Raw genomic sequence first — 21,169 nt, forward strand, 5'->3', positions numbered from 1 at the left:
TGACAATAGATGGTCTGCTCTCTAAGTTCAGCCAGTCTGGTATGCAGGGTAATGAATGCTACAATGGGATGGCATAATACAAAAGCAGCACTTGTTTTTATCTGACAGTGCTGGGTGTAAGCTCTGCTAGGTCAGGACAGCAAATCACTCTCATGGTCAGGTCTAATTTTTTTATTTATGTATGTTAACTCTCCGAAATCTAGCAATTTAGCACTTTAACCCTGACAACCAGGGGTGTCATGCAAACCTAAATGCTTTGGGGGTAGAATTGGAGGAGGTGACATGGTAGTTCTTTTTCCCAGAAAAAAAATCCTGAAAATAATGACACACTTTCCTAATGTTTACACTACATACACGAAGACACTGGGTTTGGATAATTTAAACACATCACTACAACTATTATGTGTATTATGTGTATATGAGGGGAAATGATGAGGGGAACATGCAAACAAATGTATTTTCAGAGAGCGTATAGCATGGGTACGGATGAGACATTGCTACAGAGCTGTGTCTGCTCTATTTTATATATATATACTAAATTATTATATACATTATTATTATTATTATATATGATATATATAATATATCACACATGCAGGATAACATATTCATTACGGATCACCTGTCTTTAGCACACTGGTGCTGCTGTTGGCCCTTATCACCAAAAGCTCTCTTGAAATCTTCATAGGTGTCTTATAAATGTATGGCACCGCTTTTTCATACGCATGCTTTTTTTTGTTTTATTTTTTTAATTTTTGGGCCTGTTGCATGTAAGCGTCATCAACCTCCCCACTCACTTGCGGTGAAATCTGCAGAGGGTCTCCTGCTGTGTTCTCACATCGGCTCCTCTGGAGTTTCTGCAGACTTAACGCTATATTGTAGAACTGTTTGAAGAGGGCTCACTAATGAAGGGAACGATTCTGGAGTAGCTGCAGAGCATCAACACAGGACACAAGATTCCAAGATTTTTATTGTCAAATACACACGAGAAAGACATTCCCCTGTGAATTGAAATTCCCGTGCTGTCCTTTCTGGAACACCAGCCGACCAAAATTTACATCAAATACAATATTTACAGAAAATACAATAAGATACGATAATACAATAAGGATAAGAACATGAACAAGAACAGAAGATTACAGGTTTATAGTGAACACAGTCAAATTGACTTGTATAGTAGAAAAGATGAAGCTAACAATCAGTAGATATAGGTGTGTGTTAATGAGGGATCATGTAGTTCCTGTGTGTTCCCTGGTTGCTGCTCAGTCTGAGTGGGACTCTGTGGACATGCCTGTGTACAGTGTCCTCTGTCCTGTCTCTGTATCAGCGCATTTAAAATGATAAAAACAGTGAATAATGATAATAATCATGATAATAACAATAAAGATAATCATGGATCCTTCCCGTTGTTGGTTTAATGTTTCAAAATGAAAACAAACGTCGCGTGCTCACTGTTTCTCCCACCTCTTCCACAGGAGCTCCTTCTCTCTCTCCACCAATCAGCGTGCGGGAGCTGCAGCGGAGGCCCCGCCCCTGTTCCCTGTCCTCTGGAACATTGTGTTTACGAAGCTCGGCTCCTTGTTCCAGCTGCTCCTCTTCATCAGCGCTCTTCCTCTCCCTCGCAGCAGCTGGAACGGTGTGTTTATGACGACCGGCTCGTTGTTGCTCTTCTTCACGGCTCTCCCTCTCCCAGATCGGCTGCTCTCCGCTCTTCTTCACGGCCCGAAACCCACCAGACTGCCGGCAGGCTGGCGCTGAACCTCTGCGAACAGCGAGCAAGGCAGGCGTCAGGACGTCCAACGATTAGTTTAGATTTAAAGTAATGAAAGATAAACACGTCCTTCCTTCATGCTTACTTTCAACAAAAAAGAAGCTATGGATATTTGCGACGGGAAGAAGAGGAGAAAGGTAAGCGGCGGCGTGCGGGTGTGCAGGCGGAGTGTGGCCGCCAAGATGAAGAGGGAGGCCGGCATGGTCCTTCGCTCCCTCACGTTGGGGAACAACAACCACACGGAGCCCATGGTGGAGGAAGAGGACGACGACTGCTTCTCCATCGGCTTCCTGCGGAGTGAGCGACCGGAGCCCGGCACGGTGGTGTCCCCCCGGTACAGTCTACTGCGGGAGGTCGGCCGGGGCAGCTACGGGGTGGTTTATGAGGCTTTATCCCGGAAAACAGGGGCCAGGGTGGCGGTGAAGAGGCTCCACTGCGACGCTCCTGAAAACGTAGAGCTGGCTCTGGCCGAGTTCTGGGCCCTGACCAGCCTGGAGAACCGGCACCAGAACGTGGTCCAGCTGGACGAGTGCGTCCTGCAGAAGAACGGCCTGGCCCAGAAGATGAGCCACGGGAACAAGAGGTCCAGACAGTACCTGCGCCTGGTGGAGACGTCCCTCAAAGGTACAGCTGCTGCCATGTTTACTTCTCACGTGTTAGTAGCAGAGCACCAGAAGCCCTCACAAGGAAAGAATACATCCAGTCCAAAAACAGGGAACTAAAGGTGAAGTTAGTCCTCTAAAAGCACAGAGTCATGTTAGTCTCACTAAGTTGTTAACAAAGGGGATAGTTATCTGAAGCCTTCAATCCAAACTTTAGGGTCACTTCCATTAAAGGTGCACTAGTCTTTTGTTTTCATAAAAGCTCACCAAGTTAAGGATTTTGTTAGAAAGATAATAAACTATATGTTTAATAACTTGTGTAAACTTGTGCAATGGGTCTCTATTGGTGACAAGCTTCATCAACACCGTTGCCCGGGGTTACCAATTGAATCAATCAAAAAATTAAACTTTTGCTTATCGCATATTATTGACCTGTGTACCACACAGATTATTTACATCCATGTCCTGCTGTGGATAGTAACCCTGGAAGATTAGCAGTGTTTAAGCTAAATAATGTGGAAAATACAGCATGGGTCATAAACTATAAAGTGTATGCGTAATGTAAGATTGAGAAAAATCATTCACAGGCATTTGTGGCCTTCTGTCTGTCAGTGACTACGCTATAGGTTTCCTATAGTACGCACAGAGAGTACACTGTGTAGCCCTCCGCTCATAAGAGAACACAGTGTACTACTTGGCAACATGTTAACCCATTGCATGTTGACTGGAATTTTAGACCCTAAACAATTATGTCACAATTAAATGTGGTATATTAGAATGACATGCTGCAGCTTTATCATCTGATATATATTATCAGTATATATTATTGCTGCAGTTTGACCTACTTTCCATTTCCTTTGTTATTGCTCAGCAGGCCCTCAGAGAAAGCGTTCAATGTATCTTAATATAATTCAATTTTAGCTTTGAAATACCTATAGCCTGATCTATTTCTAAAAACACGACTGAAAAGGGGTACAGTGTGTGCTTCTTTTCTTATAATAGCCAGGCTGTTATGTAAGTGTCACCATTCAGGCTTTTAAAGTAAAATATTCATGTTGAGCTGACATATTTTCATACAGTACTAATGTTTGTAGGATTTGAATAAATGGCTTATTGAGGACTTGTTGTTTCTCTGTATACCCACTAGTGTTTTGTCTCAGTCCCCTTTACCTGGTTTTTAAAGTGTAAAAGTAGTCAGCAGCCATGGTACAACAGGCCACAGTGATCATTAGGGGAGGTCGTGTGGGGGAGCAGTGCAGTTTGGATGTTGTGAAAACCTGTTTCACTGCTTCTTCACACTGTGGAGAGCTGGAGGAAGAGAAAGTCAAATCAGGAAGTGCCAACATTTTTAGTCACAGAATGTTGGATGATGTTTTATCGGTTAAATCTTATTAGTTAGTGGACTAAAGCAGTGATATGTAAAAAAATATCAGCAGAGACAAATATATCAGCCGATTCTTATTACCGATGCAAAAGGTTGACTGATTAAAAACAAATATCTCTGCTTGGACTTGTTTGAAGTTATCTAAACCATTTTCTCTATCCGTTTTGTTTGTCATGAGAACACTAGCAAATACAGAAAATGTACTGCTGAAGAAATAGCCTGGTCGCAATTATTTTAATAACAAATTTATTGGAAAATGTGTTTTTATTTAACCAAACAAATATCAATCCAGAGGTCGGCTGTCTGGCCTTAAACTAAAGCCATGTTTCAACCAAAAGTATACAGAACTTTTGTCCAGGAACTCAGAGGTTACTGCAGACCGTTGTGTGTCTGTGTTTCAAGTGCAGTCGAAAATCCAGTGGAGATTAGGCAAATTAGCCTGTTGATGTATTGCAGGGTAAAAAGATTACCTTGCAACTCTATTGAGACCCCTGTCTAAATACAGGAGCCCTTGTCCCTGCGGTTGAACCACAAGGACAATGGTTCCTGCAACGTTTCCTCACCTTATATGTTTGGTTAAGCAATAAGATTGTAATATGCTCTTAATGAGTCCTTCCAGTGCAAATGGAAAATATTCAACATGTCATATACCACAGAAATAGAAGTGAAAGTGGCTTGCAGGCATGTGTGACTTTACCTGTGTACTATTGATTGGTGTGGTGTTTAAGTATAGACTCAGTGTTGTGTCACAGTTTGAAAGCTGTTATCTCACTGATCAGCTCATATCTGTCCCTTTCCAATCTGCTTGCTGCAGGGGAACGCATCCTGGGTTACCCAGAGGAGCCGTGCTATCTCTGGTTCGTCATGGAGTTTTGTGAGGGTGGAGACCTCAACCAGTACATCTTGTCTCGCCGGCCCGACCCCCACACCAACAGGAGCTTTATGCGGCAGTTGACGAGTGCAGTAGCATTCTTACACAAGAACAACATTGTCCATCGTGATCTGAAACCAGATAACATTCTCATCTCACAGAAATCAGGTTCTCCTGTTCTCAAAGTTGCCGACTTTGGCCTCAGTAAAGTTTGCGCTGGCCTAAACTCCAAGAACAGTGAAGAACACCCTTCAGCAGCAGCAGCAGCAGCTGCAAGTGGCAGAGGCAGTAACCAGAATAACATCATCAACATTAACAAATTCTGGTTGTCGTCAGCTTGTGGCTCAGACTTCTACATGGCCCCCGAGGTGTGGGAGGGCCACTACACCGCCAAGGCTGATATCTTCGCCCTGGGCATCATCATCTGGGCAATGATTGAGCGGATCACTTTCATTGATGCAGAGTCTAAGCGTGAACTGTTAGGGACCTACATACGGCAGGGCACAGAGATTGTACCAGTCGGGGAGGCCCTGTTGGAGAATCCCAAGATGGTTCTCCACATCCCACAAAAGGCGAGGAGCTCCATGTCTGAAGGCGTGAAAAAACTCCTCCAAGATATGCTAGCAGTCAACCCTCAGGACAGGCCAGACGCCTTCCAGCTGGAGGTGCGCATGGACCAAGTCACGTGTGCTGCATGACAGCCCCCACCTTTCCGAACCTCTCCTTTTTTACCCCTACCAGTCAACAAAGGGACCTCTCTCCTTCCCAGGTAGGTTCAACCTCTTTCATAAGTTTGTGTGTGTTGAATCCAGTCACTTTTTGAAATCACTGGGTGTTGTTGTTGTACTTATTTTTAGTGCGTCACTACTCTGCCTTGCAATGAAAAGAAGAGCCATTTTATCACTGTCAGTAACCAGGCTGACATTAGTACAGGTCAGATGATAGATTCCAGAAGGAAAACACAGACAAAGAATAAGGTAAACCACTTTAATATGAGGTGTAGCTGAAAATGCAAACAATTCATCTTTTTTTTTTTATGAATATAGATGACCCCTGACAGCTGTGTGTGATGCAAAACGTGCTGCATGTACAGTAGTTGTGTGGTTAAGACTAGAAAAGTGCTTAACGGTCTGTTAACCATTATGAGCCATAAGAGCCACCAGTGACTGGTGTCCTACATCACTATCTACTGCAGAGGTGACTGGTGTTAACTGACTGATGTGCACAGGTTGTTGAGGAATCTTCCTTTAAATGAATGAACAAATACACCAGTGTAGTTAAAGCTGAAATTAGGTAACAGGAGGTGTGCTGACGGTAGTAGGTGGAGAGGGTGTTGTAAGACATTGGTACACCCTGGGCCTCAGGGCTAACAGCCTGGCTTTTATTTAACAACACAGTCAGGGTGTAGAGTGAGGCAGAAAGCAAACAGTAAATGTTTTTGTCAGGTATTAACCTGGGTACTTTTCCTGTCCACAAGACTTATGCTTCATCTGATCACATCCCACAAGACATCACTTAATTCCGACTTCTGTTTTCATCAAATTACTCACTGTCGCTGGCTGATGAGATTATCCTGACAAGTGCATCACTACCTGTAGCTTCTTACAAGTGATTTGCATGTTTCCTAGATGAAACTGCCCATGTGCCCAGTTGCCTGAGTTTGCATGTTCCCCCTGTGCCTGCATGGTTTTCTCCAGGTACTCAGGTTTTCTCCCACAGTCCAAGCAAATGCAGATTACCTGGAGACTCTGAACTCCCTGTAGATGTGAATGTGATTATGAGTGGTTGTTTTGCTCTGTAAATTTGCCCTGTGAGGGACTGGTAAGCTCCCCTGTGACCCTCAAAGCATAACTATGGAAAATTGATGGATGGATACTAACAAAGTCCTGGAAGCTTTGATGGTACAGATCTTCCCTCCCTGATACCGATTCCCCTAATCCGAAACCTTGATTTTGCATATAGGCTGATACTGATCTGATACCAGTGCATTTAGAATACAACTTGGATAACGTGTTCTAACATCTGTTACTAACCATGTCTGCAATTGATGATTGCTATCATTGTTGTGTGGTCTGGCCGAGGTTTAACCCTTTAAAAAACAAATGCATACAAAGAATAAACAACAAAGAATATCTTATCAAGTTTGACTGTTATAAATGAAAAAATCCCACAAGTTAAAGAGTAAATCTGGGAATACACAACAAATATTTTCTAAAAATAGCTGTTAAAGTGCCCCCACAGTTATTAAAATAGAAGCGTTTAAACAGTACAATAGAAGTACAAAACAGTGCAACAGCAGTTACAAAACTAAATGCATTAAGGGAATAAACAACAATTGATATTACTTGTCTTGTAATTGGTGACACTAGTGCCTCCGCTTGAAACTGAGGTCTTGTAAACGGTATAAATCACTGTTTTACTACACTACCTGATAGCACTTCATCTTTGATACTTTGGTACTTGCCAGGGGTAGTATAGCGCAGCCGCTGTCTTGGAGCTGTGAAGAGGTGATATACAGTAGGATAATGAAAATTGTAGTTTTGTCTGGGTGAAACTTATGTACTTTAAAGATGCGGTATCAGAGTGGTACATAGATTTGTTTACTTGTCAAAGACCGACCTGGAATTTTCTGTATTGGAACACCTCTAATTATAATAAAAACACAGAATACATTTTTTAAATATTCATTTAGAAATTTAGCCAACATGTTATGTGGGAAAATATGATCGAAACTTTTCCTCAATCCTGACATAACTTTGCCGATTTTATTACTATTACAGAAATGCCATCTCCCACCCCCTCCCCCAAAACAAACACGCACACTCAGCAGGAAGTAACTTCTGCAATGTAGGAAAAGTGGCCCTTTAAGATGGTAATTGTCTGAGTTTGCTATTTAGAGCAGAAACTCCTTGTAGCACATCAATCAGCTGCTGAGTGGATGCTCAGTGACCTGAACCGTCCGTCTGTTTGTTTGAACCTGAACCCTCCGTTCATGAAGACTAATCCCAGCATTTGTTTGACAATTAGCCATCCAATCCTGCAACCACTCTCTGTTAACCCCTCATTGTCAGCTCTTGCCCAGAGACCCCCCCCAACACTCTGTGACGTAACACCTCTCGGTCAGTGATGGCTCTGAAGATGCCATTGCGTGTTAGTCCATCGCAGCAGATTGGCCTTGTTCTCTTGTGGCATGATGGGATGGCGAGTTATGCAACAGGCCCACATCCCTGCACTGGTTCAATTAGAAAAGCCGTCATCTCAGAGAGAGAGGGATTAGTGGCTGTAAACAGAGAGAGGGAGGGGTGAGCTGACAACGTCAGCATGACGATACACAAATCTCTGATGAGATTTAGCACCCATAGATAAACAGAAACTATCTATAGTCTGTTGGGACATACCTGTATATTCCACTGATGTTGTTTCTCAGTGATCTGCTCCAGTCACAACTTATTGATCACTTTTCAATCTATAAAGATGCTCAGAGATAATGACAAATACTCATCAACAGTCCCCAAAGGTATGATTTTAATTTGTTGGTTCAGTTTGACCAACATTATAGTATCCAAAGCTCTTATTAAATTTCTGTTGACACGAGAAATAGAGAAGTTACCATTACTCAACACCAGATGTTTAAACAACCAGAAATTTAATTTACTTGATAAAATTGGCCTTTGAACACGTTTCCCACAATTATTTCTGTATTTTCATCCCTGTGTCTTTACACAGCAAGTATTGAGTCAATTAGCACAATACTGGGTGGAGGGACGGAGCTCAAGTAAGTGAAGAACTCATTTAATTCTTGTGCAGACCCAGTGAAAGATGTTTCCTTTCCTCACCATTGCAAGATATTTTCACATTTCAATCAGTTTCTCAGGAAATGAAGTCTTGATCTGGATGATATGGATATCATAAATCTTTATTATATTTATTGTGATGAGCTCTTCGTGGCCTTTGCTCCAAAATGTACAAACGTCGGATAAATGTGGGATAAAATCAAGTGATGACATATATATCGTAAAGGTCAGAAGTCAAATCTTAATGTTCTAGACATTGGCCAAGAGGTGGTTTACACCCAAGTCATCAGTCCATCATGACAATCATTCGCGCTTACATTCACACCTACCGAAAGTGTGGGCACCCGCAGAAAACCACACAGACATGAGGAGAACATGACAACTCCACACAGAAAGACCTCCTGAACCCATGACCTTCTTATTGCACCACGCCCACTCACCATGCATCTGAATTGCTGATCCCCACCCAATGATGATTAGCATCAGAGCTTAGTAAACCTATATATTACCCCCGATGCCATCCACCATCCCAGTGTTTATCTTAACATTTACATCAAAAGTATTTACAAACAAATAATTTAACACTTGAAAAGGAGTCAGAAGTAAAAACTTATTTAAGTCACCCCTTCTAAATGAATTAATAATTATCTTATACTTAACTAGCTTCCTAAATCTATACATATGTTACATATTAAATTCCTGTGCTCTATATTGTATAAAATGTAAACAAATATATCTAATAATAAATATAATAAAAATATGGCAATATATATAAACTCATTAACCTACATACCCAATATCAAATATGAACTAATTTGTTTTAATATTCATAGCAAAAAGAGAGGAAGATATACTAAGGAATAATAAATATAAGGTGACCAAATAAAGAAACCGTACCCCTGCAAGTGATTGTCAAATCCTCTCTTCATCCCTGTACCTTGTGAACAACATATCTTTGTACTTTATTCTAAACAGGGTTATGTTTCCGCATTCTAACTGTTCCATAGCCTTACTCCACAGATCGAGATGCAAAAACCTCTCCTGGCTGTTCTGTCAAACTTTACAATACCCAAACATTTTTCCACTTTAAAATCAAACAATACAATAGAGAAAAGCAACAAACACTCCAATTAAAGAAGCTGCAACTAGACAGAGTTCCATGGCATCATTTCTTAAAAAGTGACTAAAAAACTGTTAATCGTAATAGACAAATTGATTCAGCTCTACAAGTAACTGTTCTTATATTAGCTCAAACATTATTTACATTTCTATCCCGCTGTTTGTTGTTTCTTATCAGCTGACATGTGGACCAGTAACTCAATAATATTGACTGATGTGGCATGGATATGAAGGAATATCCTGATTTCATCAAAGCTGTCTTCCAGTGATGTTGTTGGCCACAAACCAGCCTAACCATTTGTCAGTTCCATGCTGACCTCACTGCTCTGCGCTCCGCCTTCACAGCTGTCAAGTGTTAGCGATGAACAGAGATTATCCACAACTTACGTTAGTGAGGCACTGTCTAAAAAAATTCCCACGCACTTAAAATGAAGCGATCGAATGAGAGAAGCCCAGTAGTGCTGGTATTTTTGAAAGAAAATAAAAAAATAACATCTGAGACTGTTATTGGGCAAAAACTGAATATTAAATGACATCAGATGTTTTGTCAACAGCTCAACACGACTATGTGTATCTCTGTTTTGTGTGTCCTCACCCAGCCCATCTATCTCACCCATCATTACTCCCTCCCCCCCGCCTCCCGCCCCTTAGCTGGACAATGAGAGTGCTGCTCCTGGTTCAGGGCTTATGGAGGCTTGCGTCGGGAACATTTTGTCCTCTCGCAGCCTGCCAGCCGTGTGCCGCCTCAGTTTAACCAGGCCAGAGTGCCGTAAGCTCTAGCCCTCCCCACGTGTACACCCTGTATTTTAGGAATCCTTGTTGATTCCATTGACAGCCTGATCAGGCTTTTTACAAGTTGAGGCATTTTCAGGGTGTTGTCCTCGTGCTGCACCCATGAATACCTCCTGCACCATAATGACTATGCTGTTGCCTTCAAGCTGGTTGGATGTCTTTCTCTTTGCATGTCTTCCCTCCTTATCTCTGTGCTCCAAAGCAGTGCATGTTTCAAACAAAGGCAGTATGGTCAGAGAGAATGCTGATCCCGCTCCTCTAAAGGAAATGAGGTTGTTTGGACAGCAGTTTGAAGGCAGGGTACAGTATGTTCTCTATTGGCTCAGTCAGTGGGGTGGTATTATAGAAGAAGAAATGCCAAAGGAAGGCTACCTTTTATGAGGTTTTGGCAGTGGGTGTGATGAACGCATTGGTCTTCTTATGCAACCTAGTTGTAAATGCCTGCATTCAGTGGCTGTAAAGCTTGTAAACATTTCGTCAGGGCCCTCAGGGTTCAGGGCAACAACTGCAAACACAAGTCCTTACACAAATCATTCTGTTGAAGCACCTCTTTGTGTTCTTGTGTGTATTATCATACAAAGGCTGAAGAGTAGAGAGTTAGAGGAAAAGTAAAAAGCAAGTTTAGTCGTGTAACCACTTTTGTTTCAGTTTGTATAAAACTTTTCCATAAAAACCCAATTTAGGATGCACCTTCCAGCATCATATACAGTCCTGGAAACCCTGTGATCCCACGGGGTTCAGGAATACATTGATCCACATTTTTTCCAGTCCACTGTCCCCATTCATGGTGGCTGTGGTGGATCTAATGGTTTGTAAGCTCTTTACACTGTGATAATCTCCTCATAGTCCGTGCACCGTCTATCACACCCTCACAGCTCACTGAAGCTGCTGTACGTGATAATACTTTGGCTGGATTCTTTTTGGTGCTTGTGTGTTTTCACTGCTGACGGTTCATATTGTTTGATGGCTCTAACAAAGCTGTCAGGGCTCATTTTGACCTGTAAATAATAGATGAAAAGAGGTGTGGTCAGCATCTGTCACAGAAAGCAAAGATTGGATTTGCTGTGTCACTGCTGTTGTCGACTGCACGCTCTGTCCTGTGACAAAATGAGTGTAAGAAGTTAAAGATGGTGGGATTACCTGAGAGCTGCAGAGGGTCAAACAAACAATGAAACAAACCTTGACCAATGTCAGCTGTTTTCTAAACTTTACAGAAACGTTGAGGTTTCTGTAAAGTTTTCCATCTTCCAGGGTAATCCCCAGAAGTTGAGGATGTCACCAGGGATCATGGGACACTAACATATTATTGACCAAGCACTTCATTGAGTAAAAAAAAGACTGACAGATTAATTGACAATATTAGTGGTGTTCCTACTCCCATTTTGTGGCAGTCAGATAATAATTGCATTTTTCCCAATGTCTGCCTTGCATCCTGGAAAATGGTTGTTGTTCTCCCGTCACCCGTCTCTGTTTTTCGTCCCACTCTTTCTTTGGCAGTATTCTCGATAGAGCTCTGTTGACATCTATTTACAGGATTTTATGAGTAGCAACAATCAGTTCTGAAAGAGTGAGTCTCTTTTCGTCTGCAGCTCTGTTTTATTAGAAAGAGCCATTTGACTGAATGCCATCCCAGCCATTGAAATGTCACATAGTTGAATTTGCCCGATGATTATCTGAGGTGGCCATTTTATTGCCCTGTGTCAAACCTTCTGGAAATACGTTGTCAGGTTGGCATCAAGAGAAAGGCACGCACTGAAACTTACATAATGAATAGTGTTCGTGAATGCCATGAGGAATGTGTTGCTTTGCATGCAGCACACCCACAAAAACCGCTATGAGCATATAAAATGCCAGTGTTTCCTCTTGTAATCATGGAGAGCTGCCACAGCATCCCAGGATAACAAGAAACCAGCCCCCACCACTTCCCTAAAGCTGTTTCTAATAACTGTGTCTGCTTTGGGTTATGCAACAATAAATAGTCAGCAGGATGGCTAAGGAGGCAGCAGGTCCAAGTTTGTTCAATATTTGCTCGGTTTTGACCTCTGCTTTGTTTTGTTTTATTTATTTATGTCGCAGTAATACCTCCAACAGAGCCGTGTGAAGAAAAATGATTTGCTGACCTCACCATGGGTTTGATCAGAGGGGGGTTTCAAATGTTTATATGATGCACCCTTACAGTTTTACCAGGGTGCAGCATTCAGCAGCATTTAGACCACAGAACACAAAGTGACCGAGAATAAAAAAGAGAATAAAAAAACAATATTAATCCAATCAACAAGAAGAAAGACAGAATTCCTCTTGCATTTACATTTAGTATCCGCAACCTGGCAACCATGTTCACACATCAGTTTTGGGCTGCACATGGATGTCTGTGTGCATACGAGTGAAAATGACTTGTTATGTTGATGATTTGATTTGGGCTTAACTCTTATGTGACAGCTTAATTACGTACCTTCTGTCCAGAGGGAGGTAAATTTGGTTTGTGTAGTTCACTAGGACAAATGGTCGTTACCCATGCCACTGCAGAGAGGTCAGGGTCCTGTACCAAACAACACCAATGGAACTGACAGGGGTTTACTCTCAGCAGGTCAAGGACAGGTGATCCAATCTTATCATTATCCTCCCTACACTTCTGAGCACATGTTTGAGCCAGTCTGAAGCATGCTGAGCCCATTATGTATTGGAAATGTGCCTATAACAGCTGCCCATACATACTTTTACTAGTAGTAGTTTCACCTTCTTCATACCCGCTTCACTTTGAAAGAAAGAGAGCTTTTCTGATGGTGTGCTGCTCCTTGTAGAACATCTTAAGCAAACTATAATCTTAACAGGAGTGAGGAAAAACTAACAAAAACAATCTTTTAACAGGAGAAAAGGAAAGTAGAGACCTCAGAGGCAGCCACGTAAGCACTTGATGAGAGTTGTCATTCGGATCCACCTCAGCCTGAATGTGAAAAGTTGTGCAACTTCTTCGTGGTTGGGTCTATACTCAGGTATGAGAAGCATGTTCGTAAAACGTGAGCCGCAGGTCAGGCAGTTCAGAGTGTTCACACACAGGGACAACAGTTTCTCAGAGAGGACGCTTAAAGCTGCTGCCGTAGAGCCAAGAAAGAAATGACAAACAAAAAGTTTGAATAATAAAGAATTACTGTCAGGCTGCTGAGTTCAGGCAGGCCTCTCAGTACTGTTGACTCAATGACAGTGGGGTTTTAAAGGAGTATGCCAATAAATGACGGGCAAACAGGGTTAATGTCAGAAATGAATGGAATTCCTTTTGCTTGTCCAAAGCCTAGAGATGAACAAAGGAGGTTAAATGAGGCACCAACAGCCTCTGTCAACCCCTCATCCAGAAAACAGGTCCATAGTGTCTGGCTTTTAACCAGACAGTGTACTGCCAGACAGCCGTGCTGTGGCAATAAGGCACACAGGAACCTTTATTGACCATGTTGACCAAGCCTAATCCTTATTTATGTATGTTTGTCTGAATGAGTAGAATTAGAAGGGCTCTTCTTCAGCAGTGACAAATGCCCTTTCCATTCAGCATATCAAAACAATGCATATCCTCGCAGTGTATTTATGAACAGACTGCCCTGAGGCATGTTAATGCCTGATCCATCCCATATTCTACACACTGAGTTCAAAGCACTGTCCTCTGGTGGGAGCTTCACAGTCCCTCATAGCAGAATAAAAAGTTTGAGAAATGTGTTCCAACATCAATAAAATATTGTGGCAGAGATGGGCACCCAATGATTTTGGTGCCCATTGATTTTATTAAACAGGATTTATTTTTTCCCCTTTTTTCTCACATTTTCTTTATGAGTAATGCAGATTAGGTGCATAAAGAACCTTGTTTATTATTAATTTAACAAAACATTTGTGCACGTATGAATTGTTGTCTTTTAAAGGCTGCATGGGTGAAGAGCCAAAAACAACATTTCCCACAGGACAATGAAGTTCATCTTGAATATTAAATCTTCTCTTATTCAACATCTCCAGCATGCGTGCATCCCACTAAGCTGACCCATTTGTGTTCCTACCATGTGCTGTGAGGTTATGCAACACATGAAAAGAGGAACAAACTGCTGCTTGCCTGAGCTGTGGCATGTCAGGGGCTGGGCTATTATTAGAGCACAGCACTGAACTAAACCTGTCTACATCTGCAGTAATGCTCTCAGGTGTCAAGTGCTGTTGACATTTTTTTCCGCGGGTAATTGCAGAAATGCTGCATATTATCTCTGTGACGCAACTGTGACTGTGTTGAGACATATTGACAATGACCAAACACTGTCTGTCATGATGTTAAATTCAGACAATAACATCAGCATCACTGTGTATATCCAGTTGTTGGTTGACTTTTCGCAGTTTCAAGCTGGGACTTAAAGTGAAACATAACACTTTTTAGACAAACAATTTCGTTTACCTGTTAGATCAACACTGATAATGTTTGCTGTCTAGCTCCCACATTAATAATGTTAGTCATTTTATTATTAGCCATAACCGCTAGCTTGATGATAACTTAACAGATTGCTGATTTGGCTATTGGCTGATTAGGCTAGCCGCCCAGGTTTACGCTTATAACAAATGTCTGATACTTCAGTGTTGTTGAAACGGGAGCTTTACTGACCTCTTGAAATGCATCATAAAGAATGGGGTGTTGGTCTTTTAAAATGCTTCAAGTTTGTTGTGCTACTCGACTTTGTTGTATTGTTTGCTTATCAACATTCTTAGCCTTTACCTTGTGGTTTGCCTGGTATGCAAAATGCGCCAAATAGCACTTTAGCTTTTTTTATTTTAGACTGGTCACGAAGGCCCTTCAGCAGCAGGACTCGCCATGTTAGGTCAGTTTTATGCTGGCGACTTTTATTCGGGTGCTAGTGAGAGGAGGGGCTGTGTGCCTGCCCGTATGCAGTTTTGTGTCAACTGGTGGTATTTATTTTTTTTGACAACCCTAGTTGTGGCAGATCGGTGTGTATGTGTGGCCGATGGAAAGCTGCTCTTTCTCTTTATACCTTTGCCTCGTTCCTCTGACGACATCAAGGTGGGCAACAATGCCTTAGTTTAGGTAATCAGGCCAAGATTCATTCAATCAACAGAGGTCACTTTGTACAGGATCCAACACGATCAATACAGGGGAAATGAATGTATGATCAAAAGCTTACATTTCTCTCACACTGACCCATCAGTAATTTGATTTAAAACTAATTGAGCAGTTTCAGGTATTTTATATGGCCTGTAGAAGTTCAAAGACACTGATCAGCCACATCATTAAAACCAGCTACATGTTGTAATGGTACTGGTGGATGGATATTCTACATGCTATTAAATCCTCATATATACTTAGAGGGAATTTATAAAGGAACACAACAGTTGAATTAACTTTGGTCAGATTGTGTTCAGTGTCTCTGTTGCCTCACTCGAACAACAAGCTAATCTAGCAGTCATTTATTTTTTAATAATGGGGCATACTATGTAAAAGGCTTGCAGACATAAATATGTATCATATACACAAATGTTTGAACAGTATTGTTTGCACCCTGTCACCTTTAAACATATCCCTACTTAAAGATGTGGATGCATTTTGCAGCTTCTCTAAAAGCAAGCCCTTTTGTCTTGAGGCAGTTATATTTAAGCTATTCAGTGATGATGATGATAATAATTCCTAAAGTTGTGGTTTTCTTGTAGAAACATTGTTTCTGTGGTTTTCCATGCTGACATGTATACCCTTTGTGTCTCTGCAGCTTTGTTTACTACACGGACATGGACTCTGACGGAAAAAGGGACTGACATGCTGAACTGTGAACAATCCATGATCATAATGTGAGAGGGAAGTGATGGACGAGCTGATGATTCCAAATCTCTGGGACAGGTGCATGACGTAAATCAGACCACAGCAGTGCACTCCCAGCACCAGCCACTTCCAGTCACCATGACGCTGAGGATGTTTCACTGGAGGATAATGTCTCCGAGAGCGGATTAGATGCCAGGTTTTTGACATGTGTTGTTTTATATTTGTTGATATTTGTCCCCCACAGTCTCAGTATAGGCCTGCTCTTCCCTAACATTTGTAATGTATGGAGCTGTGGCACAGGTTACCTTATTGGATTGTATCAGTGTTCTGAAGTCAAAGCAGCGGCTAGCCCACATGCTACTATATATGATGGTATCGACAGCAGACGACACGACACTGCCCCGTACATCCTCGTGCCTTAAACTTGATTCACACCAAGTGCGATTGGATTTTTAAATATATTAACTTAATGAATTTAAGTGGAAGTGCACATACCAAGACAAACTCCATGAGTCTGGAATTCCTTTCGCCTCATGCAGGCTTCTGTCTGCTGAGGTGCAGAGGCAACCAATTAACTATTTTTGCTTTCAGTGATGTCACAGTATTAACAATATTCTGGGCAGCAATAATAATGTGATATTGGAATGTGATAATCTGATGTCCGTGCTCTACCCTAAAGCTCAAGTGCAACCATAATGCTGAAGCTGAAAAAGAGTTCAGCTTTAACTCAAATGAAGATATCGTCGTCAAAGATGTCATGTTTGCTCATGTAAAGAAGGTTACAAGGATGTTTTACAAATCTGTGCCACATTCCGGAGGCAAATTAACTGTGAATATTAATATGGTTTTTGTGTTGTTTTGAAAGGGTACTATAGAATTCACACATTAGAAGTAGCAGGCCTGTATCAACTCCTATCAGTTCTGTGCAGTTGTTACTAAAACAATGTCCGGCAGAGAACCCGACTGGTTTTCTGGGGCATTTGTTTCTGTTGAATCCAAAGAACATGAAATTTTGTCTATCATCACTGCAAAACTTAATATGAAAATGTTTTCTAAATTAATTAATGATCCCAAAAAACAATTGTGATAATTTGGTGGACTAACATCTATTATGGTCATTTTTACTGAATGATTTAACGTGGCATTTGATGACTCCTCACAAACAGAATTAACACTGTAAACTTGGAGATATCAAGTTAATGGGTTACTTGCAATTGTGTGTCATTAAGAGTTATGGAGTGATGTTATATATGCTACCTTTGAGTTTGAAGCTTTCTGATTGTTGTGATATGAATAACGGGTCATTCTATGGGAACACCTGAGCAGTATTGAGCCATCTGTGGTCAAATCTTTCTTGAGTATCTGAGTTGAGGACTCTCACAGGAAATTTGACATCTGGAAATAATCTCCAAAAGTATCCGTGGGATACCCGTGCTTACTGTCCCTTCCCCTCTTTATTGAATTATTTCAGACTCTTTGCAGTGACATGCAGCTGCTAAGAACACATGCAGGCAGTGGTTGGTTGGAGCTCACTATTTTTGCATTGTGTTGAATATCAGTTTTGCTCTGAATCATGTAAATCCTAGGGTTTAACACAAATGGGTGGCCAAAAGTCTCATCAAAGCTCAAATGCACAGAAAAATTCATACAGTAAAAAGCGTGTGCTGTGTAGCGGTGATCCCGGAGAAGATCGTAAAAGGGTTTGCATGTTCGAGACCTAGAAAACATCCATCTTCCTCTCTCCAGCACAGATGAGACAGATAGTCCGAACCTCCTCTGGGCTTCATAGCACTGTGTAGCATTTGGGTTGAGTTCAGGGACTCAGCAGTAGTTGTAGACTTTGAGGCGTTCTGTAGTGTGGTCCTACCTCATCCTCAGCACTCTGAAACATCCTGTCTATAGGACTCATTAATAACCTCGTCTTACTTTCTGGAACCAGGGTCACTTTGACGGGACGGAACTTCTTCAATCCTGATCTAGCCCCTAACTGACTACTCTGTGGTATATGCTTAGCTACGAGGAACATCTAGCTTTCCCCTTGAGAAAGGCTTCACCTGCAGCACCTGTTAACATGTCTGTCTCTCGCTGTAGTCCTTTCTCATGTCCAGATGACAATCATTCTGTTGGTGTTCAATAGCTACAGCTCCCATAAGGTTTTATTAGGGTCTATGCCTGAGAGCATTTCAAACAAATGAGTATAGCCATTTTCAGACATGACCTGCGGGCAAAATCCGGAGAATTGGTGTAGTGGTGCAGCCAGGTGCAGCAGACAGGAAGTGACATATTAACTGCTGCGGAGCTCACGTGATCATGTTTACAGCGGCCCGACACCATCGCCATCTCTTATCACCACAAATTCTCTTGACATCTTCCCCGGTGTCTTCTACATCTATGACACGGTTTTTTCACCCAAAGATATATTTCTTTTAGTTTTTTTCATATTTATGTCTGTCCCATGTTGGAGGCGTGAGCAACCCCCCACTCCCATGCGGTGAAGGTGATCACCTGCTGTGTTCACACATTGTCTTCTCCCGAATTTCTATGGCACCCTTCCAATCTGATTTAAAATGTCACAGCACAGCTCGTAGGAGCATTTGGTATTTAAGTTCATGGGAGCTGTAGTTTTTGTATGCTAACACAATTGTTGCAAACACATAAAGTTGTTGAACATATGGAATGAGACTTCGGTTTTCACTGTGTGCAGAAGGACTGCTGTTGCGCAGACCTGCCCAGCAGTGTAAAAACATGTTTGTTGAAGCGTTAAAGCTAACATGGTTAGATAACTGTATATGGCATTGCTATGTTGATAGTGCAAAAGCTTAACTGAGGATCTTTACAACCTAATCATCACTACTAACCCTTGTTGTCCACTGCGTTTTTGTATGTGCTGTTCATTTAACTCCTAACTAGTAATAAATCCACTTGAAAACATTTCACACTATGCAAATCATTCACTGCCTCACTGTAAGCACTGTAAAGAGCTGTGCCCCTCCGAAGCAGTCGTGTAATATCTTGAGCTGTTTTCTCTGTGTATATTTCCAGTGTGTACAGAAATGTTTCATTCAAATGTTGCTTTTTGTTAATGAAGCTGACAGCAGCCATAAGAAGTGTGGGAAAGCATAATACAATCATGATTTTTGTCTTGTAAATATGTTCGAAGTTTTTCTTGAAATAAATGATCAAAACTAAAACTGTCTGGAGTATTGATTATTCTTTAGTTTGGTGTATTTGTGCACACAGAGGTCCTGAATCTGGATTCCCCAACTGAACTCCACCCAAATGTTTTCTTGCAAAAAAAAAACTTGTATTAGATATCAATTTTACACAAAAGCCAAGGCATTCTATACCTACCTATTAACTATCTGGGTATAATCTTAAATTGTGTTTTGCTTTAGTAGTCAAAGATCACAATGTTCATCAGCAGAAGTGGACTGTGACTGTGGATGCAACAACTGTAGGAAGCTTTTTCCCACAGTTGTCACTAATCCTCTGTATCCTCACTGGATCATTCAACAGGCTCTGTTGTATCAGTGCAGAGACACCAGGCAGGCTCCAACCTCAGGTCACCACCCAAACAACAGCCTACACATTTAGTGACTGCTGATATTTTCTATGTTGAGGATCCTTTGCTCCAATGCATTCTCATTAAAAGATCACAGCAAACAGCATTAATCCCACTGTAACAGAAAGCACTCTGGGCACTGTAGAAATGAATTGATTAATCTGCAGCATGTTATGTGATTAGTTGTAGATATAGTGTTCTGATAATAGTTATATTAATAGATGTATTTTAAAGCCCCATTCAAAACATTGGTGCTTCATGAGTTCAAAATGAAAATTGGAGGCAAATACTATTAAGCAGTTAAAAAGCAAACAACAAAAAACTAGATCAAGATCATCAAGAACAAGATCATACAGAGGACAGATAATAATAACAGATAATAATAGATGAAATAAATAATAGTAAAAATGTTATAGATGAGAAAAGAGTAAAAAGATCAAATAACGTGGACGTTTAGATATTTGACCTCTCGTTACTTTATGTTGATTGTTTTACTCCTTGTGGATCCATATCATGAACCATGGCAGCACATTTAACTATTTTCCAAATAATTCCATTTCAACTTCTCTGACTAAATATCAGTGCAAATCTCCCCTATACACCACTTAGCTCTGTTTGTGTTGGGATGGTTATGATGTAGATAACAAACTTACGATCATGTGTTTAGTTATTAATCGATGGTGTCGGATCATGTCTGCGTGTCGCTCCGGTCACTTTAACACTGAGTCCTGACTGTGAACGCCACGTCTCATGTTGTACTGAGCGCAACATGTTAACGACTCGTTTTTCAAGTAAACTTCATGTGCTGATCAGGTCCTGATAACTTGTGGACCAGAGAGAGACTGTGTGTTTGTTTCCACTGTTCTTCAACAAAGTCACTGACCTGTGCACATCAGCAGAATACTGACTGGTTCTTATAGGTATCTGAATGTACAGCTACAGTGAAGGAAAGCAAAGAAACTTCAGAAATTTGAATTAAGGTTAAGTATTTAAGGGATAGTTCACCTAAAAATAAATTTTCACTCATTATCTACTCATCGCTCATCGAGGGGCGGGTGAAGTGTTGCAGCCAAATCTAATACAACCAAAGTATCTGGTGACCACATCTTCAAACTTAAAAAAACAACAGGAAACAATCATAAATGGTAAATATTTATATAAAGCTTTTCTAGTCTTGAAACCACTCAAAGTGATTTACAGTACAGTTTGCCATTCACACACATTCATACACGGGGAAGACTGGGATCAAACCACCGGCCTTCTGGTTCGAGGAAAACCGCTCTACCCCTCAGAAAATTATAATTAAAACATGTTTCTCACTAGGCAGGCTAATGTACAGTGTGCTCAGCTGACAAACCAGAGCGTGTGGCATAAGATCCCTCCACACTGCTCCTGTGGTGTCATCCAAGTGTTGGGGTGGCTGTGGCTGAGGGGGTAGAGCGGTTGTCCTCCAACCGGAAGTTCGATCCCCAGTCTTCCCATCTGC

The 21,169-nt window shown here is 41.4% G+C and overlaps 1 protein-coding gene across 5 annotated transcripts; it reads left to right on the forward strand.

The window, feature by feature from the left end:
• The first annotated feature begins 1,526 nt into the window (after positions 1 to 1,526).
• Positions 1,527 to 19,312, forward strand: stk35 (serine/threonine kinase 35). Of its 5 annotated transcripts, none has more exons than XR_011243225.1 (4): positions 1,563 to 2,395; positions 4,572 to 5,397; positions 13,202 to 13,326; positions 16,072 to 19,312. XR_011243225.1 is itself a non-coding variant. In XM_069526906.1 (2 exons), exons 1-2 carry the CDS (start codon positions 1,849 to 1,851, stop codon positions 5,324 to 5,326), a joined length of 1,302 nt encoding a protein of 433 aa, XP_069383007.1. In that variant the 5' UTR covers positions 1,563 to 1,848; the 3' UTR covers positions 5,327 to 5,398. The 5 variants fall into 5 exon arrangements, 1 of the variants encoding a protein (XP_069383007.1); XR_011243226.1 differs by lacking the exon at positions 13,202 to 13,326 and having other exon boundaries at positions 16,072 to 18,061; positions 18,782 to 19,312; XR_011243227.1 differs by lacking the exon at positions 13,202 to 13,326 and having other exon boundaries at positions 1,527 to 2,395.
• The last annotated feature ends 1,857 nt before the right edge of the window (positions 19,313 to 21,169 follow it).

This window comes from Paralichthys olivaceus, chromosome 6 (assembly GCF_024713975.1).
Source record: "Paralichthys olivaceus isolate ysfri-2021 chromosome 6, ASM2471397v2, whole genome shotgun sequence".
Lineage (NCBI taxonomy): Eukaryota > Metazoa > Chordata > Actinopteri > Pleuronectiformes > Paralichthyidae > Paralichthys > Paralichthys olivaceus.

Excerpts from the sequence above, each read along its gene's own strand:
- stk35 (XM_069526906.1), top strand. The coding sequence starts at position 1,849 with ATGCTTACTTTCAACAAAAAAGAAGCTATGGATATTTGCGACGGGAAG. Across the intron at positions 2,396-4,571 it reads GGTGGAGACGTCCCTCAAAG|GGGAACGCATCCTGGGTTAC; the intron begins GTACAGCTGCTG and ends TGCTTGCTGCAG.